This window comes from Nesoenas mayeri (assembly GCF_963082525.1).
Source record: "Nesoenas mayeri genome assembly, chromosome: 30".
Taxonomy (NCBI): domain Eukaryota; kingdom Metazoa; phylum Chordata; class Aves; order Columbiformes; family Columbidae; genus Nesoenas; species Nesoenas mayeri.
Window position 1 is genome coordinate 547,339 of NC_137564.1, and position 23,605 is coordinate 570,943.

General features: G+C 64.1%; 2 protein-coding genes across 2 annotated transcripts; one reads left to right on the forward strand and one right to left on the reverse strand.

Moving 5' to 3' along the window:
- Positions 1–26: 26 nt before the first annotated feature.
- PSMB4 (proteasome 20S subunit beta 4) lies at positions 27–3,438 on the reverse strand. The gene is made up of 7 exons (XM_080361245.1): positions 3,043–3,438; positions 1,327–1,533; positions 917–1,063; positions 723–804; positions 501–617; positions 280–368; positions 27–191 (listed from the first exon to the last, which is right to left on the reverse strand). Exons 1-7 carry the CDS (start codon positions 3,162–3,164, stop codon positions 179–181), a joined length of 777 nt encoding a protein of 258 aa, XP_080217371.1. The 5' UTR covers positions 3,165–3,438; the 3' UTR covers positions 27–178.
- Positions 3,439–8,724: 5,286 nt separating this feature from the next.
- On the forward strand, positions 8,725–23,238 carry CGN (cingulin). The gene is given in 19 exon segments (XM_080361097.1): positions 8,725–9,667; positions 9,736–9,836; positions 10,600–10,669; positions 10,777–10,872; positions 12,155–12,580; positions 13,784–13,932; positions 14,768–14,909; positions 14,984–15,172; positions 15,247–15,294; positions 15,296–15,454; positions 16,599–16,844; positions 17,824–17,994; positions 18,070–18,231; positions 19,510–19,599; positions 21,862–21,945; positions 22,303–22,421; positions 22,505–22,613; positions 22,693–22,856; positions 22,941–23,238. Coding segments are annotated over 19 exon segments (3,489 nt in total). The 5' UTR covers positions 8,725–8,845; the 3' UTR covers positions 23,083–23,238.
- Positions 23,239–23,605: the final 367 nt, after the last annotated feature.

Consider the following 23,605-nt stretch of genomic DNA (forward strand, 5'->3'; position numbering starts at 1 on the left):
TTCTGTCCGCCGGTGCCTTTGAAAAGTGGAGGACGGTGGATTTATTGCAGTTATACTAGAGCACGATACAACAACAGTTTGGTCTTAACAGGTTTATTTTCTCTCCAAGCAGGACCAAGAGCATCCACAGCGATTTACAGCGAGCGCAGGAGAACGCGGCCGGTTTTGCCATCGGGGATCACTCGAAACCACTGGAAAAGGACATTTTTAGGTCAGGATAACGAATAAAACCCCCCACGCTACCCCAATCAGCGTTTCTTTTCACCCCGAGCGCGTTACCTGACGAGATGAGCGATCTCCCAATTGGCCTCAAGCGTCAGCGGCCCCTCCACCTCCACCCCCTTCTCGGTGGCCGTGGCCACTTCGTACTGCGGAGAGAAAAGAGGGACGAGTCACCAGGAAACGCCGTTTCCGCACCGTAAACCGCGCTCAAAATCACTTTAACGTGGCTTTGCGTTTGGTAACGGTTTAATTCAACAGGACGGCGGCTCCGGACTCACCCTGTTGAACGAGCGAGCGTCTCTGTAATACAGAATCTTCATGCAGCGCTCAATCAGGTCTCGCGCCTCCTCCCGCGTCAGGATGGGCTTCTTCTCCAGAACCTCCCGCATCAGCGGCTGCGGGGGAAGAGAAATGATAGAATAATAAAAGGCGCCGATTATATTTATTATAGAGTAATAAAAAGCGGCGCCGAGGCAGTTTGGCGGCGGAGGGTGACGTACCTGCGCCAGGTAGGCTCCGTAACCCGTGGCGAGCGTTGGGGCTTCATACGCCACACCGAGCATGTCCACGTAACCTAAAAAGCTAAGGGGACGTTTGTGAGCGCGGCGGCGGCACCGGGAAGAAAGGATCCGGCTTTGGGGGCGCTGAACCCACCACAGACCCCCCGGCAAGGGACGGGGACGGCCCCGCTCACCTCTCGCCGTTGTAGAAGCCGCCGATGACCACGGTGTTCCAGAGCGGGTTGATCTTGGAGCGCCGGTTGTACATGACGCGGGTGAGCCAGGAGTGAATGGCTTTGGGGCTGTAGCTGTGACCGTCTCCCAGCAGCTCCTCGTCGATTCTGATGCGGACAGAAATTCCCATGAGAAAAGCTGGAAAGCGGAGCATCCCACCCAAAACCTCTTTTCCAATAAGATTTTACACGAGGCGAACGAGCCAAAGGCCACAAAATAACGGGAACCGGTTCTGCGCGGGAAAAGCCGCTCGCACCAAATTGGCTGTCGGAGGACAGGGGGGTTTCCGCTGCGTTTTGTCCCCGCTCGGTGGCCGCGTTGAAGCCCATTTCAGTCCCGTGGAGCCCAGCGCGGCGCGGGGGGAACTTACACCATCTGGTCGATGATCTGTTTGAGGTACTGGAAGTCGGCGTAGTCCCCGGAGGCGCCCAGCATGGTGGTGTCGTTCACCTTGAGCAGGCGCGAGATGCCGCGGAACCGGGCGAGGGAGCCGTAGGAGCCCATGGTGTCGGCCGCGATCATCACCCCCCCGGCGAACTTCACCCCCAGCACTGACGTGCCCGTCACTGTGGGGCTCCTGGGGACACCCCAGTGTCAGGGTGGGACCCCCCCAGTGTCAGGGTGGGACCCCTCTGCCCCCCAAACCTACCCCCCCATCCCCATTGCTGCCCCCCAAACCTACCCCCCCATCCCCATTGATGCCCCGCTAGCCCCATTGCTGCCCCCCCAGTCCCACTGCTACCCCCCCAACCTGCCCCCAGCCCCACTGCTGTCCCCCCAGTCCCACTGCTACCCCCCCAACCTGCCCCCAGCCCCATTGCTGCCCCCCCAGCCCCATTCCTGCCCCCCTAGCCCCATTGCTGTACCCCTAGTCCCACTGCTACCCCCCCAACCTGCCCCCAGCCCCACTGCTGCCCCCTCTGCCCCCAGCCCCATTGCTGCCCCCCCCCCAGCCCCACTGCTACCCCCGCAACCTGCCCCCAGCCCCATTCCTGCCCCCCTAGCCCCATTGCTGTCCCCCTAGTCCCACTGCTACCCCCCCAACCTGCCCCCAGCCCCACTGCTGCCCCCTCTGCCCCCCAGCCCCATTGCTGCCCCCCCAGCCCCATTGCTGCCCCCCCAACCTGCCCCCAGCCCCATTGCTACTCCCACAACCTGCCCCCAGCCCCATTGCTGCCCCCCCAGCCCCATTGCTGCCCCCCCCCCAGCCCCACTGCTACCCCCCCAGCCCTATTCCTGCCCCCCCAGCTCCCTCTGCCCCCCAAACCTGCCCCCTCAGTCCTACTGCTTCCCCCCCCAAGCCAGCCCAAACCTGCCCCCCATCCTCATCGCTGCCCCCCTGGTCCCACTGCTTCTCCCAAGTCCCGTTGTTGCCCCCCCAGCCCCACTGCTGCCCCCTGTGCCCCCCCAGCCCCATTGCAGCTCCCCCAAACCTGCTCCCATGGCCTCACTGCTGCCCCCCCAAACCTGCCCCCCCCAGCCCCATTGCTGTCCCCCCAGTCCCACTGCTACCCCCCCAACCTGCCCCCAGCCCCACTGCTGTCCCCCCAGCCCCACTGCTTCCCCCTAAAACCTGCCCCCCTCAGCCCCATTGCAGCTCCCCCAAACCTGCTCCCATGGCCTCACTGCTGCCCCCCAAAACCTGCCCCCCCCCAGCCCCACTGCTCCCCCCCAACCTGGCCCCAGCCCCACTGCTCCCCCCCCAAACCTGCCCCCCCCAGCCCCATTGCAGCTCCCCCAAACCTGCTCCCATGGCCTCACTGCTGCCCCCACAAACCTGCCCCCCCCAGCCCCATTGCTGTCCCCCCAGCCCCACTGCTCCTCTCCAACCTGCCCCCAGCCCCACTGCTACCTCCCCAACCTGCCCCCAGCCCCATTGCTCCCCCCCAGCCCCACTGCTCTCCCCAACCCCACTGTTGCCCCCCAGACCCACTGCTGCCCCCCTAACCTGCCCCTCAGCCCCCTCTGCCCCCCCAAACCTGCTCCCTCAACTTCCCAGGTTCTCCAGACCAGCCCCCCCCCCCAACCCCTCCCCATCCCCCACATCCTCCCCATCCCCGGAGCCCCCGGCCCCTCCGGCGCTCACAGGGTGCGGGTGAAGGGCACGATGCCGGTGACGGGGCCGGGCCCGCCGGGGATGTACGTTTGTCCCGGGGCTGGGCCCCCGGCCCACAACGGCGGCGGCGCCCGCGCTCCCCCGACCTCCATCTTAGTCACGGTGCGGCCCGCGCTGCGCAGGCGCCACGGAAGCGCGGCCACTCCCGGCCGCCGTAGGAGAGGGCGTGGTCATGTGTGTCGGCTCGCGTTCGGCTTGCGGGCCGCGCCGGACGCCATCTTGTGTGTGGCGGAACACTCCTGCGTGGGGACGGGGACGGGAGGGCCTGGGAGCGTCCCCGCCACACCGTGCCCTGGGGAGCAGACAGGGACGAGGGAGCCGTTTGGGAGCACGAAAGCGCCGCTGCCCCGTCCGCCTTCCCCGCTGCCACTGGTGCGGCTCCCTCCCCAAGATGGCGGCACAGGGCGGAGCGGCACCAGGTGCATCACGTGACGGCCGTACCGGGACGGGCCGTTCGCGGGATGGGGCGTGGTTATGGGCGTGGTCTGGCGCTCTGACTCCGCCCCGGGGCGGGGCCGGGCGCGGCGCGGTCCAATGGGCGGTGCTGGGGGCGGGGCCTGGGCGAAGGTAACAGGTTGCGGTGGGAGCGGCGGGAGCGGCGGCGGCGGTGAGTGCGAGGACATGGGGACAGGGGGACACGGGGACAGAGGGACGGGGGGCTGCTGCCCCGGGGGGTCCTGCTGCCCCAGGGCTGTACTGCTTTATGGCAGAGCCTATAGGGGTTGGGCCATAGGGGCTGCTGTCCTGGGGGGGGGTCCTGTGGTCCCGGGGGGGTCTTGCCCTAAGACAGCGCCCATAGGGGCTGTTATTAGTGGTGCGTGTCCTGCCCTATGGCAAAGCCTATAGGGTCTGAGGCCATAGGGGCTGCTGTTCTGGGAGTGTGCACTACCCTATGGCAAAGCCTATAGGGGCTGAGGCCATAGGGGCTGCTGTTCTGGGAGTGTGCGCTACCCTATGGCAAAGCCTATAGGGGCTGGAGCCATAGGGGCTGCTGTTCCGAGAGTGTGCGCTACCCTATGGCAAAGCCTATAGGGGCTGAGGCCATAGGGGCTGCTGTTCCGGGAGTGTGCGCTACCCTATGGCAAAGCCTATAGGGGCTGGAGCCATAGGGGCTGCTGTTCCGAGAGTGTGCGCTACCCTATGGCAAAGCCTATAGGGGCTGGGGCCATAGGGGCTGCTGTTCCGAGAGTGTGCGCTACCCTATGGCAAAGCCTATAGGGGCTGGGGCTATAGGGGCTGCTGTTCCGAGAGTGTGCGCTAGCCTATGGCAAAGCCTATAGGGGCTGGAGCCATAGGGGCTGCTGTTCCGAGAGTGTGCACTACCCTATGGCAAAGCCTATAGGGGCTGGAGCCATAGGGGCTGCTGTTCCAAGAGTGTGTGCTACTCTATGGCAAAGCCTATAGGGCCGGGGCTATAGGGGTGCCCTGCCCTTTGGCAGCGCCCATAGGGGACGGGTGTGTAGGTATTGCCCTTCCTGGAGCGTGCTGTTCCCTCTGGCAGCACCTATAGGGGCTGTTGGCTTTGGCACGTGTCCTGTCCTATGGCAGCGCCTATATGGGCTGGGCCATAGGTGGTGTCCTTCCCGGGGTGTGCCCTGTCCTGTTGTGGAACATATAGCGGCTGGGCCATAGGGGCTTTCCTTTGGAGGCTGAGCCTATAGAAGATGCTATAGGGGGTGGCTCTATGGGGACCCTTGTCCTTGGTGTGTGCTCAACCTATAGCAGTCCCCTAAGTGTTGCTTACCCTATAGCAGATCCTATAGGGACCCCCCAAGCTGCTCCCTGAGTGGGGGACCTGGATTGTTGCTGTTCCACAGGGGATCTACTATCCCCTATAGGAGCTGCTTTACATCCCCTCTGGGGACTGTCCCTTCCATAGGGGACCAGAACAGAGAATCTGGGGCTCAGGTTTTGTCCCCGTCACCCCCCAACCCACCCGCTGCCTCCAGGCTCGTCTGTGTCCCCATGTCCCCAGCGTGCGGGTCCCCATCCCCCTGGGGTCACACCCGTTTTGGGGTGAAACCAGAGCATCCCCATCACCCATTGGTTTGTGCGGATCCACCAGGGGAAACACCCATCAAAATAACTCCAGTTTCACAGCACGATTTGCTTGGAAACCACTAAACGGACCCAATCGGCGCCGCGGGAAACACCCTGCGGTGCGGCCGCGGTGGAGATTGTGGTTTGGTGCCGGTTTGGTGACCCCGTGTTGGGCAGAAACGGGATTTTCCAGTATGGTGGTTGATGATTAACCCCAGGGCGCTGCCCGCCAAGGAATTTGGAATTTGGTTCTTATCAGCTTCTTGTCGCAGCCCCGGGGGGGACGTCACCTGCGGGGTGACCCTTGTCCCCACCAACACCTCACCTCCTCCAGCCTGGCGCGGTGTCACGGCGTCACCGGCGGCCGCGTGACGCAGGTGTCGCGGTTTCGGGTTCCTCCGACCCGGCCGAGCGCTCCTGGGGTTTGCGGTGGAGCCGGAACAGCCGGTGCCGGGCAGGGCACCGCAAACCAACCCCGGACTTTGGCACGAGCGAAACCGGCGCTGCGGCAAACAGGGCGTAGCCGAGCCGGGAACGCGCCAAAATACAGGTGACGGGGAAACACGCCGAGTCGGTGACATTTTGGGGTGATATGATGCCCTTTATTCTCCATGACTGCAGTTGCACGACCCGCTCGGTTCGCACATAAGTAGAGGGAAACCGGCTCCGGCATCACCGCCAGCGGTGAATGATCCATCTGACCTTGCCAAGGCGGGATCAGCCGGACCCCGCGGCCATCACCGGTGCCCCCCGGCGTCCCGGGTGCTGCGGGGGAACCGGGGCGACCCGCGGCACTCGGAGCCTTTTCCAGCGGCGCCTGCACGTTGCAAAACAGCTTTTCTGGGTGAACGTCCCGGGCACAAAGGGCTCATTGTGCGGCCGGTGCGGAGTTGGCCGCTCGCCATCGCCGGAGCTGCGTGGCCACCGGCCGCGGTCCCTCCTGCCATGCCCAAGAACCCGCGGGTTTCTCCCCAATTTTAGCCGCTTTGCCCCTCGCCACCCACCCAAAGACGTCCCCTTCCCATTTGCTGGAACATCCTGAACTTCGCTGCCCCGGCTGGTTCCCCCTCCTTGGATTGTGTCCATCTCTGCGGGCTGAGGGGACATTGCGGTCCCCAAGGTGACACTGCGGTCCCCGCGGGACAGGACTAATGGGATTTGCTCCAGGGTGTGTTGATAAACCGGTGTCCGTCACTGATCTCGTTAGCGGGACCCGGTGCAGGGATAACGAGCTCAGGAGCCGGGGGCTCTTCTTCCATCCTCCGCTCTTGTTCATGAATAAACCCGGTCGCTGCGGCGCTGCCGTCACCGTGGCGTCCAGGCAGGGATGATGGGACCCGGGTGACACCGGAGTCGCCACAGGAGCTGCCGCTGCTGCGTTGTGAGCGGGGACAGGAGCAGATGGCGCTGACAGGAGCTGGCAGGGCTGGGGAGCGAACAGCAAGTCCTTCCTGGCACTGCCCGGCACCCGCGGCTGCTCCAGCACCGCCGGCAGAAAGCCGGGTCCTGCGGCAGCTCCTGCACCCGCCGCTCCATCTGTATCCGTGCCGGGCGTCCCCTGCTCCATCTGCATCCGTTCTTGGCATCTTCACCTGCATCCCTGCTGAGCATCTCCACCTGCATCCCTGCTGAGCATCCTCCCCTCCACCTGCATCCATTCTGAGCATCTTCACCTGCATCCCTGCTGAGCATCTTCCCTCCACCTGCATCACCACTGAGCATCTCCACCTGCATCCCTGCTGAGCATCCTCCCCTCCACCTGCATCCATTCTGAGCATCTTCACCTGCATCCCTGCTGAGCATCTTCCCTCCACCTGCATCCATTCTGAGCATCTTCCCTCCACCTGCATCCCTTCTGAGTGTCTTCCCTGTACCTGCATCCCCCCTGCATCTTCAGCTGCCTCCCCGCTGAACATCCTCCCCTCCACTTGCATCCCCCTGAGCATCCTCCCCTCCATCCCATCCCCGCTGAGCATCCTCCCCTCCACCTGCATTCCTCCTGAGTATCTTCCCTGTACCTGCATCCCTCCTGCATCTTCACCTGCATCCCTGCTGCGCATCCTCCCCTTCACCTGCATCCCCCTGAGCATCTTCACCTGCATCCCTGCTGAGCATCCTCCCCTTCACCTGCATCCCCCTGAGCATCTTCACCTGCATCCCTGCTGAGCATCCTCCCCTCCACCTGAATCTCCCGCTGAGCATCCTCCACCTGCATCCCTGCTGAGCATCCTCCTTTCCACCTGCATCCATTCTGGGCATCCTCCCCTCCACCTGCATCCCCCCTGAGCATCTTCCCTGCACCTGCATCTCCCGCTGAGCATCCTCCACCTGCATCACTGCTGAGCATCCTCCCCTCCACCTGTATCCCCCCGGGTATCTTCACCTGCATCCATTCTGAGCATCTTCACCTGCATCCCTGCTGCGCATCCTCCCCTCCACCTGCATCCCCCCTGAGCATCTTCCCTGCACCTGCATCTCCCGCTGAGCATCCTCCACCTGCATCACTGCTGAGCATCCTCCCCTCCACCTGTATCCCCCCGGGTATCTTCACCTGCATCCATTCTGAGCATCTTCACCTGCATCCCTGCTGAGCATCTTCCCTCCACCTGCATCCCTTCTGAGCGTCTTCCCTGTACCTGCATCCTCCCTGCATCTTCAGCTGCATCCCTGCTGAGCATCCTCCCCTCCATCCCTGCTGGGCATCCCCTGCTCCATCTGCATCCCTGCTGAGCATCCTCCCCTCCACCTGCATCCATTCTGGGCATCCTCCCCTCCACCTGCATCCCCCTGAGCATCTTCACCTGCATCCCTGCTGAGCATCCTCCCCTCCACCTGCATCCCCGCTGAGCATCTTCCCTGCACCTGCATCCCTGCTGAGCATCCTCCTTTCCACCTGCATCCATTCTGGGCATCCTTCCCTCCACCTGCATCCCCCTGAGCATCTTCACCTGCATCCCCACTGAGCATCCTCCCCTGCACCTGCATCCCCACTGAGCATCTTCCCTGCACCTGCATCTCCTGCTGAGCATCCTCCACCTGCATCCCTGCTGAGCATCCTCCCCTCCACCTGCATCCCCTTGAGCATCTTCCCTCCACCTGCATCCCCCCAGGTATCTTCACCTGCATCCCCCTGAGCATCTTCACCTGCATCCCCGCTGAGCTCCAGGCGCCCAGTTTATTTACAGCGCAGAAAGGAGCTGCAGGTGCTCCCGGCGTGTGTGGTGACAAAACGGTGCTGGGGGGTGAAAACATGGTCCCACCGGCCTGACTTGGGGCTTTTCCATCCCTTAACCCCCATGGTCCCCACGGGGAGCTCCCCCCGCACCGTGTCCCCCGCTCCGGCCGGTGTCACCGGGGCTGCCGCCGGGATCGAGTGGGAGGTGACATCACGCTGCTCCCAATATGTCACTGCTCATCTGTCCCCTCCCCACGGGACGCGGGGACACGAGGGCCGGGGCGATGCCGGGGGACGCCCGGGCTGCCGCGTTCAACCAAGGTCCCAGCGTCCCCTCTGTGTCCCCTCCATGTCCCCAGGGTCCGGTTGTGATGCTGCAGCAGATTGGGGGGGGTTCATCTCTCCCTGTCCCCTCCCAGAGCAGCAGGCGATGCTGGTGCCGTATCCCCATCCTGGTGACGCTGCAGCGGTGACACCGGTGTCCCCTGGCTCCCCGTCCCTGCTCGCAGGGTGACTGTGCCCATCTGTCCCCCCAGGACCGCGGTGCCGAGCGCCGGGATGGAGCAGCAGAGCCCACTGGACCACGGCGTCCAGATCCGCTTCATCACGGACCTGCAGGAGCCGCGCAGACCCCCCCGGCCCCGCGGCAAAGCCGGCACGTACGGCGTGGCCGTGCGCGTCCAGGGCATCGCCGGCCAGCCCTTCGTCGTCCTCAACAGCGGCGACAAGGGCGGCGACTCCTTTGGGGTGCAGATCAAGAGCGACGGCTCCTTCGCCGGCCCCCCCGCCGGCCCTCGGCCCCCCGCCTCTGATTTGGACCTACCGGAGAACCCCCGCAGCTCCGACGATGACGAGGGGACCCCCGGGGACCTGCGCAGGTCACAGTCCCACGGCGACCTGCTCAGGGCCACCATCGAGGAGCCCGTGGCCACCGGCGCTCCCCACGCCACCCGGCACAACCGCGTCGCAACCATGGGGAAGAGCAGCAGCTTGGCCAACATCGCGCCGGAGCGCGGCGAAGCCTCGAGGGCCGCGGTGCCGTCACCGGACGCGGGCGGTGGCGACGTGGTCACCGAACCGCTGGGCTCGGTGGATTCGCTCATCAGCAAGTTCGACGGGCCGGGGCCGGCGCGGGGGCGCATGGCGCGCAGGGGCCGCGTCCCCCCCGAGCACAGGAAGCGCTCGCAGAGCCTGGACGGCCGCGGTCAGCGCCGCGATGCGCCGGACACCGCGGGGCTGAGCGGGACCCAGCGCCGCGCCGGCAGCGTCCGCCCCGCGGGGTCCCCCGAGGACACGGGGACACGGAGCCAGCGCGGCGCCCGGGGAGCGGAGGAGCCGCCGGCCGAGCGGCTGCAGGTATCGGAGTTCGCGGAGGTCGCGGCTCCTTAATTTGGGCGGGGACGCTGGGGTCCCCGTGGGACCTGAGCTGGTGTTGGTCCCCGCGGCAGCTCAAATCCACCCCGGACCTGCTGCGGGACCAGCGGGAGGTCACCCAGCCCAGCGGCACCGAGGACCCCAAGGAGCTCATCTACGGCATCCTGAGAGAGGGGTGAGCCCCTCAAACCCCCTAAAGCCCCCTAAATGTCCCCAAAATGCCTAAACCCCCCTAAAGACCCCCCGGCCCTGTTCCCAAAGTGACCGAGGGCTGTGGGGCAGCTTGGGAGTGGAGATGGGCCAGGATTTGGGGGGAGCGAGTGGAAAAGCCCTTGGGGTGCCCGTAGTCCTGTCCCTACAACCACCTCCCTGTGTCCCCAACCTCCCCCCTGGCTCCCCCGCATCCTCCCCGTGTCCCCAACCTCCTCCCAACCTCCTCCCCCTTGTCCCCAACCTCCTCCCCCTGTCCCCAACCTCCTCCCCCTTGTCCCCAACCTCCCCCTTGGGTCCCCAACCTTCTCCCCTTGTCCCCAACCTCCTCCCCCTGTCCCCAACCTCCTCCCCGTGTCCCCAACCTCCTCCCCCTGTCCCCAACCTCCTCCCCCTGTCCCCAACCTCCTCCCCCGTGTCCCCAACCTCCTCCCTTTGTCCCCAACCTCCTCCCTTTGTCCCCAACCTCCTCCCCTTTGTCCCCAACCTCCCCGCCGTGTCCCCAACCTCCTCCCCATGTCCCAAACCTCCTCCCCGTGTCCCCAACCTCCTCCCCTTGTCCCCAACCTCCTCCCCCCTGTCCCCAACCTCCTCCCCCGTGTCCCCAACCTCCTCCCTTTGTCCCCAACCTCCTCCCCTTTGTCCCCAACCTCCCCGCCGTGTCCCCAACCTCCTCCCCATGTCCCAAACCTCCTCCCCGTGTCCCCAACCTCCTCCTGCTGCCACAGGAGCAACGAGAGCGAAATGTCCCTGAAGAGGAAAACTCTGCGGCTGCTGGAGAAGCTGCAGGAGCTGGGGGTGAGTTGGGGGTCACTGGTCCCTCACCCCCCCGGGGGCTCCGGCCGGGTGACCGGGGACCCAACGGTGGCTCCAAACCCCCCGAGTGAGCCCAGGGGTGTCCCCAGGTGCCCCCCAAGGCCACGACGTGTCCCCAGCCCCAGCACAGGAACCTGGCCAGGCGGGTGGAGGAGCTGCAGGAGAAGCTGGACAAGGAGACCAAGGTGACACTGGGCAGGAGGTTGGGGACACTGGGAGGGACATGGGGTGGCAAGTGACATCCCGGGGAGGGGGACACACTGTGGGTCACCGAGAAGAGACCCAATGTCCTCCCCAAGGTGTTTCAGGGCCGCTGGGGAGGGGACGGGGCCGCGGTTGCGCGGGAGGGGACGTGACCGTGTCCCCTCGCCCGCAGCTCCGGCAGGAGCTGGAGCTGGCGCGGGAGCCGGCGGAGCTGCGAGCGGCCGAGGGCGAGAACCGGCGGCTGCGGGCGGCCCTGGAGGCCACGTCCCAGGAGCTGCAGAGCAGGATGCAGGAGTGAGAGCCGCGCCGGGGCTGGGGCGTCCGTCTGTCCTTGCCGTGGGGCTGGGGACTTCTGTCTGTCCTTGCGATGGGGCTGGGGACATCTGTCTGTCCCCACAACAGGGCTGGGGATGTCTGTCTGTCCTTGCGATGGGTCTGGGGATGTCTGTCTGTCTTTGTGATGGGGCTGGGGATGTCTGTCTGTCCTTGTGATGGGGCTGGGGACATCTGTCTGTCTTTGCAATGGGGCTGGGGACGTCTGTCTGTCCTTGCGATGGGGCTGGGGACATCTGTGTGTCTTCATGATGGGGCTGGGGATGTCTGTCTTTGTGATGGGGCTGGGGACGTCTGTCTGTCTTTGTGATGGGGCTGGGGATGTCTGTCTGTCCCTACAATGGGGATGGGGACGTCTGTCTGTCCCTACAATGGGGATGGGGACGTCTGTCTGTCCCTACAATGGAGCTGGGGACATCTGTCTGTCCCCACAACAGGGCTGGGGATGTCTGTCTGTCTTTGTGATGGGGCTGGGGATGTCTGTCTGTCTTCATGATGGGGCTGGGGACACCTGTCTGTCCCCATGACAGGGCTGGGGACTTCTGTCTATCTTCATGATGGGGCTGGGGACATCTGTCTGTCCCCACAACAGGGCTGGGGACATCTGTCTGTCCCTACAATGGGGATGGGGACATCAGTCTGTCCCCATGACAGGGCTGGGGACATCTGTCTGTCTTCATGATGGGGATGGTGATGTCTGTCCGTCCCTACAATGGGGATGGGGACATCAGTCTGTCCCTGCAGCAGTGCTGGGGATGTCCGTCTGTCCCCAGAACTGGCTCCATGATGTGGGGATGCTCAAGGAGCGCAGGGCGGGTGGCGATTGTCCTCGCTGTCCCCATCAGGGTGGATGTCACTGGCGTCCCTGTGGCCAGCGCATCCCCCTGAATGTCCCCACATGCCCCTGAATGTCCCCACGTCCCCGGCCAGGCTGAGCACGGTGACAGCATCCAAGGACCAGTTGGAGACGCGGCTGCGCCAGCACCAGGACCAACTTACGGAGACGCAGCAAGAGCTCGACCGCCTGCGCCAGGACCCCGGCGCTGCCCCGGACGGCGCCGCCGCGCACAAGGTAACGGCGACGGCCACACGAGCGTCCCCCTGCGCCGCCGCCGCCACCAGCGCCGTGTCCCCGTGTCGCAGGAGCTGGCGGCGGCGCGGGAGGAGCTGGAGGAGCTGCGGGGCCGGCGGCTGCGGCTGGAGGAGCAGCTGCGGCTGCGGGAGCGCGAGCTGACGGCGCTGAAGGGCGCGCTCAAGGAGGAGGTGGCCGCGCACGACCGCGAGCTGGACCGCGTGCGGCAGCAGTGCCAGAGCGACGTGGAGACGCTGCGGCGCAGCATGGAGGACATCACGCAGGTGTGGGGACATGGGGACGTCACGCGGGTGTGGGGACATCCCACAGGTGTGGGGACCTCTCACAGGTGTGGGGACATGGGGGCATCCCACAGGTGTGGGGACGTCACGCAGGTGTGGGGACATAGGGACATCTCTGAGGTATGGGGACATCGAGCACATCTGGGGACACGGGGACATCTTGCAGGTGTGGGGACATGGGCACATCGCGCAGGTGTGGGGACATCGCGCAGGTGTGGGGACACGGGGACATCTGGGGACACGGGGACATCCCACAGGTGTGGGGACATCTCAGAGGTGTGGGGACGTCACGCACATCTGGGGACACAGGGACATCCCACAGGTGTGGGGACATGGGGACATCTCACAGGTGTGGGGACATCCCACAGGTGTGGGGACATGGGGACATCTCACAGGTGTGGGGACATCGTGCAGGTGTGGGGACACGGGGACATCCCACAGGTGTGGGGACGTCACACAGGTGTGGGGACACGGGGACATCCCGCAGGTGTGGGGACATCTCACAGGTGTGGGGACATGGGGACATCCCACAGGTGTGGGGACATCTCTGAGGTGTGGGGACATCGAGCACATCTGGGGACACGGGGACATCCCACAGGTGTGGGGACATGGGGACATCTTGCAGGTGTGGGGACATCTCGCAGGTGTGAGGACACAGGGACATCTTGCAGGTTTGGGGACATGGGGATATATTGGGACATCTCACAGGTGTGGGGACACAGGGACATCTCGCAGGTGTGGGGACATCACGGAGGTGTGGGGACTGTGTGCAGGTGACGTTGGTTTGGTGACTCTGAGGTTCCGTGATCCTCGGTTTGGTGACTCTGAGGTTTCATGATCCCTCGGTTTGGTGGCTCTGGGGTTCCATGATCCTCGGTTTGGTGACTCCGAGGTTCCGTGATCCTCGGTTTGGTGACTCCAAGGTTCCGTGATCCTCAGTTTGGTGACTCTGGGGTTCTGTGATCCTCGATTTGGTGACTTTGAGGTTCCATGATCCCATGGTTTGGTGACTCCGAGGCTCCATGATCCTCGGTTTGGTGACTCCGAGGTTCCGTCATCCCATGGTTTGGTGACTGAGGTTCCATGATCCCTCAGTTTGGTGACTCTGAGGCTCCGTGATCCTCATTTTGGTGACTCCGAGGCTCCGTGATCCCTCGGTTTGGTGACTCCGAGTCCTGTCCCCAGGACCAGGCCAGCCTGGAGTCGGAGCGGCAGCGGATCAGCGCGGTGCTGCGGAACCTGCAGCGGGAGCTGGAGGAGAGCGCGGAGGAGACGGGGCACTGGCGAGACCTGTTCCAGAAGAACAAGGACGAGCTCCGCGCCGCCAAGCAGGAGTGGGTGCCGGGCTGGGCTTTGGGGGTCCAGCCCCCTGTGAGCATCGTTAGTGCAGAGCTCGTTAAAACGGGTCAATTGCTGGGATGGGAGCGGCTGAGGGAGCTCAAGTTGCGCCAGGGGAGGTTGAGGTTGGAAATTTGGGAGAATTTCTTCCCAAAAGGGTTGTTGGGTGTTGGAACAGGTGAAGTGGTGGAGTCGCCATCCCTGGAGGGCTGGACAGACGGACATGAGGTTCTCAGGACATGGGGCAGGGACAGGGGTGGGTTATGGCTGGACTCCATGATCTGGAGGGTCTTGTCCAACCAAAAGGGTGATTCTGTGATCATGGAAGGGTTTGGGTTGGGGGGACCTTCAAAGACCATCTGGTCATGGGCAGGGACATCTCCAACAGGTCATGGACATCCAACCAGACCAGGGACATCTCCAACCAGACCAGGGACATCCAACCAGACCAGGGACATCCCAACCAGACCAGGGACATCCAACCAGACCAGGGACATCTCCAAAAGTCCAGGGACATCCAACCAGATCAGGGACATCCCCAACCAGACCAGGTTGCTCAGAACCGTGTCCAGCCATACCTGGTGTGTTCTCAGGGATGGTTCATCCACCACCTCTCTGGGCAACCTGGTTTTCCCACCCTCAGCATCAAAAATGGAGTTTGGAGATGGGATCTTGGGGATGAGGTTCTCGGGACATGGGGCACCCCTAGAGTTGGTTTATGGTCGGACTCGATGATCTTGAGGCGCTTTCCCAACCAAAACGATCCATTGATTCTCCTCCCTGGGCACGCGGGGCTCCCGGGCTCGGTGTCCCCATCGTGCCGCTCCGCAGGCTGCTGCAGGTGAAGCTGGAGCGCGAGGAGCTGGAGGACGAGCTGCGGGAGCTGCGCGAGCGCTTGGCGGCCGCTCGCCAGGAGACGGAGCGGGCGCGGGGCAGCGCGGGAGACCCCGGCGAGCTGGACGCGCTGCGCAAGGTGGGCGAGGCGAGCGCGGAGGCAACCGCGGTGGCACCGACGGTCCCCAAAAACGCCGACCCCCCGTGTCACAGGAGCTGCGGGAGGCGCGGGAGCAGCAGCGGGAGCTGGCGGAGCAGCGGCAGAGCCGCGACGAGCAGCTGCGGCAGCGCGAGCAGGAGCTGGCGGCGCTGAGGGATGAAGCGTCCGGACACAGCGAGGAGCTGGAGCGGCTGCGCCGGGACCTGCAGCGGCTGCGGGAGGAGCGGGACGAGGCCACCGAGGTGGGCGCGGGACCGGGGGGGAGTCGGGTCCGAGCCCAGTTGTCCCCGCGGCTCATCCCGTGGTTGCGTGGCAGGCGAAGGCGGCGCTGGAGAGCGAGCGGGCGGCGGCGGAGCAGGCGCGGGGGGGCGGCCGAGAGCGGGCGGCGGGAGCTGCAGGAGCAGAACGACGACCTGAGGAGGAAGATCCAGGGGCTGGAGGAGCAGCTGAAGGACTACGAGCGCTTGGGAGAGAGCTGGGAGGGCTCCCAGGCGCGGCTCAAGGACAGAGTCGCCAAGCTGGAGGTGAATGCGGGTGCTGCCGAGCTGCTCCTCGGGTGATGAGGAGGAATGAGGAAAGGGTGAGGGAGCTGGGGCTCTGGAGCTGGACAAGAGCCTGAGGGGGGACTCATTGCTGGGGCTCAAGATGGCAAGGGGCAGTGTCAGGAGGATGGAGCCAGGCTCTGCTGGTGACAACCAGGGACAGGACAAGGGGCAATGGGTGCAAACTGCAACACAGGAGGTTCCGCTGGCAGATGAGAAGCAACTTGTTGGGGTGAGGGTGGCAGAGCCTGGCCCAGGCTGCCCAGGGAGGGTGTGGAGTCTCCTTCTCTGCAGACATTCCAACCCGCCTGGACACCTTCCTGTGTCACCTCATCAACCTGGGCAACCTGGGCCAGGGTCTTCCCACCCTCAGCATCACAAATAGAGATTGGAGATGGGATCTTGGGGATGATTCTTCCCCAAAGGGCTGTGGGGCATTGGAACAGGCTGCCCAGGGCAGTGCTGGAGTCGCCATCCCTGGAGGGCTGGACAGACGGACATGAGGTTCTCAGGACATGGGGCAGGGACAGGGTGGGTTATGGTTGGACTCCATGATCTGGAGGGTCTTGTCCAACCAAAATGGTGACTCTATGATCATGGAAGGGTTTGGGTTGGGAGGGAGCTTCAAAGACCATCTAATCATGGGCAGGGACATCTCCAGCAGATCAGGGACATCCAACCAGACCAGGGACATCCAACCAGACCAGGGACATCCAACCAGACCAGGTTGCTCAGAGCCACATCCAACCCGACCTTGGGTGTTCTCAGGGATGGGGCATCAACCACCTCCCTGGGCAACCTGGGCCAGAGTCTCCCCACCCTCAGCATCACAAATAGAGATTGGAGATGGGATCTTGGGGATGATTCTTCCCCAAAGGGCTGTGGGGCATTGAACAGGCTGCCCAGGGCAGTGCTGGAGTCGCCATCCCTGGAGGGCTGGACAGACGGACATGAGGTTCTCAGGGACACGAGGCAGTGCCAGCAGTGGGGAACAGCTGGACTTGATCTTAAAGCTGTTCCTGCTCCGGGGGGGTTGCACTGGATGGGCTTTCAACCCTTCACCCCTGACACTCTGGGGTTCTGTGTGAGCAGCTTCGTCCCCTCCTGTCACCCGTTGTCCCCGCAGGCCGAGCGGCGGCAGCTGGAGGAGTCGCTGGGGGAGGCCGGGCAGCGGGAGCAGGAGCTGTGCGCGGCGCGGCGGCAGCGGGAGGAGGCGGAGCGGGCGCTGGCGCGGCTGGCGCAGGAGCAGCGGGAGCTCAGCGCCGCGGTGCAGGACGAGCGGCGGCACAAGGAGCAGCTGCAGCGCAGCCGGGACGAGCTGGAGGAGCAGAAGCGGCTGCTCGACCGCACCACCCAGAAGCTCAATAAAGAGGTTTGGAGGACACCCGATCGCTCCCCGATGTCCCCAGAGGCTCTATAAAGCCACACTGTCCCCAGGGATCGGTCCCCTGGTGTCACAAGGGTGTTCCCTGTCCCTGCTCGGGCAGGCGGGGCTGCTACTCTCCCAGTGACACTCCCGAGCCCGTGGGGCAGAAATGTCCCCCCTATGGGCATCTTGTCCCCACTTGGGGCCACCAGGTGGTCACCAGGTGTCCCTGGGTCCTGAGCTGTCCCCAACCCCTGAGCTGTCCCCAGTTGTCCCCTGAGCTGTCACCAGTTGTCCCATGAGCTGTCCCCAACTCCTGAGCTGTCCCTGGGTCCTGAACTGTCCCCAGTTGTCCCCTGAGCCATCCCCAGCCCCTGAGCTGTCCCAAACTGTCCCCTGAGCTGTCACCAATTGTCCCCTGAGCTGTCCCTGTCCCCTGAGCTATCCCCAATTGTTCCCTGAGCCATTCCCAGCTCCTGAGCTGTCCCAAGCTGTCCCCTGAGCTGTCCCTGGGTCCTGAGCTGTCCCCAGTTGTCCCCTGAGCTGTCCCCAACTGTCCCCTGAGCTGTCCCCAGCCCCTGAGCCGTCCCCAACTATTCCCTGAGCTGTCCTCGGGTCCTGAGCTGTCACCAGTTGTCCCCTGAGCTGCCCCCAACTCCTGAGCTGTCCCCAACTGTCCCCTGAGCTGTCCCTGGGTCCTGAGCTGTCCCCAACCACCCCCTGAGCCATCCCCAGTTGTCCCGTGAGCTGTCCCCAGTTGTCCCCTGAGCTGTCCCCAACTGTCCCCTGAGCTGTTCCTGGGTCCTGAGCTCTCATCAATTGTCCCCTGAGCTGTCCCTGTCCCCTGAGCCATCCCCTGAGCCATCCCCATCCCCTGAGCTGTCCCCAACCACCCCCTGAGCCGTCTCCATCCGTCCCCTGAGCCATCCCCAACCGTCCCCTGAGCCGTCCCCATCCGTCCCCTGAGCCGCCCGCTCTCCGGCAGCTGGAGCAGATGTCGCAGGAGTCGCAGCGCTCGCTGGCCGCGCTGCGGGCGCAGCTGGACGAGTTCCGCGACAAGTCGCGCAGGGAGCTGGCGGAGGCGCAGAAACAAGCCCAGGAGCGCGGCGCCGAGCTGGAGAGCGCGCGGCTCGGCACCGGGCGCCTGCAGGACGAGGTGGGTCCCGCCACGTCCCCGCTGCGGGGGTGACGCGGGAACGCGGTGCGACGCGGGGACGCGCTTTCGGTGCAGGTGGCGCGGCTGAAGCAGGCGCTGCAGGAGCAGCAGGCGCAGCGGGACAGCGCGCAGCTGGACAAGGAGCTGCTGCTGCAGCGGCTGCAGGGGCTGGAGCAGGAGCTGGAGAAGCGGCAGCGCGGGCAGGACGAGCGCTCGCGGCACGCCAGGGTGATGGAGGTGGGGGCGGCACCCCAAAATCCGCCGCACCCCAAATCTCCCGCATCCCCAATCCCCTGCACCCCAACCGCCTGCGCCTCAAATCCCCTGCACCCCAACCGCCTGCGCCTCAAATTCCCTGCACCCCAACCGCCTGCACCCCAAATCCCCTGCACCCCAACGACCAGCACCCCCAAATCCCCTGCACCCCAAATCCCCTGCACCCCAATCCCCTGCACCCCAATCCCAATCTTTTCCTATTTCTTTTCCTATTATTGTTTCTATTTTTCCTGTTTCTACTTCTACTTCTACTTCTACTTCTACTTCTACTTCTACTTCTACTTCTATTTCTACTTCTATTTCTACTTCTACTTCTATTTCTATTTCTATTTCTATTTCTATTTCTATTTCTATTTCTATTTCTATGTCCATTTCTACTCTTCTCATTTCGCTTCATTAACACCCAGCCCACCCACCCGTGTCCCATCTCTGCCCACTGTCCCTTGGGTGCTGGGTGCACAGGGTGGGGGCCCCACCCCGCCCCACCCCGCCCCACCCCACCCCACCCCACCCCACCCCACCCCACCCCATCCCATCCCATCCCATCCCATCCCATCCCATCCCATCCCATCCCATCTCTGCCCACTGTCCCTTGGGTGCTGGGTGCCCCACCCTGCCCCACCCCGCCCCACCCCACCCTGCCCCACCCCATCCCACCCCACCCCATCCCTGCCCACTGTCCCTTGGGTGCTGGGTGCACGGGGGGTGTCCCACCCGATCCCACCCCACCCCATCCCATCCCATCTCTGCCCACTGTCCCTTGGGTGCTGGGTGCCCCACCCTGCCCCACCCTGCCCCACCCCGCCTCGCCCCACCCCGCCCCACCCCACCCTGCCCCACCCCACCCCACCCCATCCCACCCCACCCCACCCCGCCCCACCCCATCCTTGCCCATCCCTGCCCATCCCTACCCACTGTCCCTTGGGTGCTGGCTGCACGGGGGGTGTCCCACCCCATCCCACCCCACCCCATTCCACCCCACCCCATCCCATCCCATCTCTGCCCACTGTCCCTTGGGTGCTGGGTGCACGGGGGGCGTCCCACCCCACCCCATCCCACCCCATCCCACCCCATCCCACCCCATCCCATCCCATCCCCTCTCTGCCCACTGTCCCTTGGGTGCTGGCTGCACAGGGGGGGGTCCCATCCCATCCTATCCCATCATCACCCCCGGGGTGTCCCCAGCCCCCCGTGTCCCCCCATGTCCCCCCAGCTCCGCTGACCCCCATGTGTGTGCAGGAGAAGGCCAAGCGGCTGGAGGAGGAGCTGGAGGAGGAGAAGGCGACGGTGGAGCTGCTGACGGAGCGGGTGACGCGCAGCAGGGACCAGGTACGGACGGGGGGGGTCCCCAAAACTCAGCAGGGGTCCCCAGAGCTCAGGGGGGTCCCCAAAACCCAGGGCTGTCCCCCAAACCCGGGGGTATCCCCCAAACCCAAGGGTGCAACAGCAGAACCCACCAGCTCGGGGCAAACAGCACCAGGACCCCCATAGTCGGTACAACCCGAGTTCAAACCGCCTTAATGAGTCATTAAAAATAAACGAACCAACCAAGCGGACAAAAGAAAAGGGATAAAAAGAAAAGAGAAATGAAACAAAACAAGGAGAAAAGAAATCCCGGCGTTGCAGGGTGAGGTTTGTGTTTGTGCAGGAGCTCGGGGTGTAAATCACCCGCGGCTCGGGCTCTCCCGCCCCATTAACCCACCTGCTAATTACCTTCAAAGCTGGAGCCGCTGGCTGAGCCCTGCGCGGGCGGAGCTGCCGGCGCTGGATCCACTGGGCTATGCTGGGATTCACTGGGGTGTACTGGGATTCACTGGGGTGTGCTGGGATTCACTGGGGTGTGCTGGGATCCCAGGACCCAGTAGCACTGGGATTCACTGGGGTGTGCTGGGATTCACTGGGCTGTACTGGGATTCACTGGGGTGTGCTGGGATTCACTGGGCTGTGCTGGGATCCCAGGACCTGGTAGCACTGGGATTTACTGGGATCCCAGGACCTGGTAGCACTGGGATTCACTGGGCTGTGCTGGGATCCCAGGACCCGGTAGCGCTGGGATCTCAGGACCCTGTAGCACTGGGATTTACTGGGATTTACTGGGATCCCTGGACCCCGTAGTACTGGGATTCACTGGGGTGTGTTGGGATTCACTGGGCTGTGCTGGGATCCCAGGACCTGGTAGCACTGGGATTCACTGGGGTGTGCTGGGATTCACTGGGGTGTACTGGGATTCACTGGGCTGTGCTGGGATTCACTGGGCTGTGCTGGGATCCCTGGACCCGGTAGCACTGGGATTCACTGGGCTGTGCTGGGATTCACTGGGATTTACTGGGATCCCAGGACCCTGTAGCACTGGGATTCACTGGGCTGTGCTGGGATTCACTGGGGTGTGCTGGGATCCCAGGACCCAGTAGCACTGGGATTCACTGGGGTGTGCTGGGATCCCAGGACCCAGTAGCACTGGGATTCACTGGGGTGTGCTGGGATCCCAGGACCCAGTAGCATTGGGATTCACTGGGGTGTGATGGAATCCCAGGACCCGGTAGCACTGGGATTTACTGGGATTTACTGGGATCCTGAGACCTGGTAGCACTGGGATTTACTGGGATCCCGGGACCTGGTAGCACTGAGATTTACTGGGATTTACTGGGATCCCAGGACCTGGTAGCACTGAGATTTACTGGGATTTACTGGGATCCCAGGACCTGGCAGTACTGGGATTTACTGGGATCCCAGGGTGGCACTGGGATTTAGTGGGATCCCAGGACCCAGTAGCACTGGGATTTACTGGGATTCTGAGACCCAGTAGCACTGGGATTTACTGGGATCCCAGGGTGGCACTGGGATTTACTGGGATCCTGGGACCCAGTAGCACTGGGATTTACTGGGATCCTAGGACCTAGTTGCACTGGGATTTACTGGGGTCCTAGGGTGACACTGGGATTTACTGGGACCCAGTAGCACTGGGATTTACTGGGATCCTAGGGTGGCACTGGGATTTACTGGGACCCAGTAGCACTGGGATTTAGTGGGGTTTACTGGGATCCCAGGACCTAGTAGCACTGGGATTTACTGGGATCCTAGGACACCACTGGAATTTACTGGGATCACAGGACCTGACAGTACTGGGATTTACTGGGATTTACTGGGATCCTGGGACCGAGTAGCACTGGGATTTATTGGGATCCCAGGATCTGGTGGCACTGGAATTTAGTGGGATCCCAGGACCTGGTAGCACTGAGATTTACTGGGACTTACTGGGATCCTGGGACCCAGTAGCACTGGGATTTACTGGGATCCCAGTACCTGGTAGCACTGGGATTTACTGGGATCCCAGGGCGGCACCAGGACCCACCGCAGATCAACCCCCTTCTCGCCCGCGGTGCCGGCAGAGCCGCCACCGCCGCCGGGTTCCCCGTCCCAGTCCGACCAGTTTAAACGCTCCGGCGGAGCCAAAGCTGCAGCGCTGGTCCCCGGCCGCCCGCCAGAATTCCCCTGGGAAGGAGCCAAACTCCTCTCGCTGGGGGTTTCGGTGTCGCCGAGCGCTGTGCCGGTGTCACCGTGTCCCCGATGTCACCGTGTCCCCGTCCCCAGCTGGACCAGCTGCGCGCGGAGCTGCTGCAGGAACGATCCGGGCGCCAGGACCTGGAGTGCGACAAGGTCTCTCTGGAGCGGCAGGTGAGGGGACGCGGCAAAATGAGGCAAAATGGGGGGTTTTTTGGCCAACAAGAGCAGAAATTCAAGAGCTGAGTTGGGGACGAGCATCGCGACGGCTCCCGACCCCGATGGCCCCCGGCACGTCCCCGTCTCCCGTCTCGCCTGGTGTGCCAGCGCCTAATTGCCGTTATATAACCCGGCTCGTTACGGCTCCTTGAGAAATGGGTTTCGGGGCCCTGACTCACCACCTGGGTTTACATAAGCGCGGCTGGGTGCCAGGAGCCCCGCGGGGTGACGGGGGCGGCTTTGGGGTGTCCCCTCCTCCCCGGGAGCCCCGTGGGGTGACGGGGATGGTTTTGGGTGTCCCCGTCCCCGCAGAACAAGGAGCTGAAGAGCCGCTTGGCCAGCGCCGAGGGGCTGCAGAGACCCAGCGGCCACGTCCCGCAGCTGGAGGCGCGGGTGCAGGAGCTGCAGGAGCGGCTGCAAGCGGAGGAGAGGTGCCGTCCCCCATGTCCCCAATGTCCCCTGCGTCCCCCGGAGCCTTCGGCATCACCGGGGCCAACCCAATGGTTTGCCGCAGGGAGAAGAGCACCCTGCTGTCCTCCAACCGCAAGCTGGAGCGGAAGGTGAAGGAGCTGAGCATCCAGATCGAGGACGAGCGACAGCACGTCAGCGACCAGAAGGACCAGGTTGGGGACATGGGGACACCCAGGGGACACTAGGGGTGCTCACCACTCATCCCACGGGACTCATTGCGTGTCGCCGCAGCTGAGCCTGCGGGTGAAGGCGCTGAAGCGGCAGGTGGACGAGGCGGAGGAGGAGATCGAGCGGCTGGAGGGGGCGCGGAAGAAGGCGCAGCGGGAGCTGGAGGAGCAGCAGGAGCTCAACGAGCAGCTCCAGAACCGCGTCACGGCGCTGGAGAAGGAGGCTTGGTTGGGACCCCCCCCCCCCCTGCAGTGTGGCGTTCCCAACCATGTCCCCCGCACCACGGGGTGACCCCTCTCGTCCCTCCCCAGGCGCAAAGCCACCCGCTCGGCGGCCGATTCGTCCCTGCGCGACGAGCCGCTGAGCTCGGACGAGGAGTCCGACAGCGCCTACGGCCCGTCCTCCATCGCCTCGCTGCTCAACGAGCCCACCCTGCAGACCAGCTCCTGCTGACCCCCCCCGGACGGACAGAAACTCTCCTGGATGCACCGGCGTGAAGGACGGTGCCGGAAAAACACCGACACCCCCATTCTGTCCGGCATCTTCGTCTCTATACGGGTCTTGGGGTGTTTGCGCCGAGGGAGCTGCGCCCCATGGCCGCTGTCCCCCCGCAAGTCACCAGCTCCCCAGTGGGGGTCCCAGAGGGCCGGGTTGTTTTGTGTCCCCCTCTCCGTCCCCCTCGAGCGCTGTTTGAAATAAACCCCGGCGTTTTGGCGCCCGCGGCTCGTCGTGCGTGGCACCGCGCTCCTTCCCCGCTCCGCTGGATCTGGCCTGGAGATAAATCTTCGTTATCGCTAATTAACGAGGATGGGAGCCTTGCCAGCTGCTAATTAGCGCCATTGCGGTGATTGGCAGGTGGTTACCGCCGTTCCCCTCCGTGGCCTCGAGCGGGGCTGGGACGGTGCCCGGGGACCCGGCCAGTCCTGGCCATGCTGCCTCAGTTTCCCCTCCCGTGCTCCGGTGATGTTGAACCGGC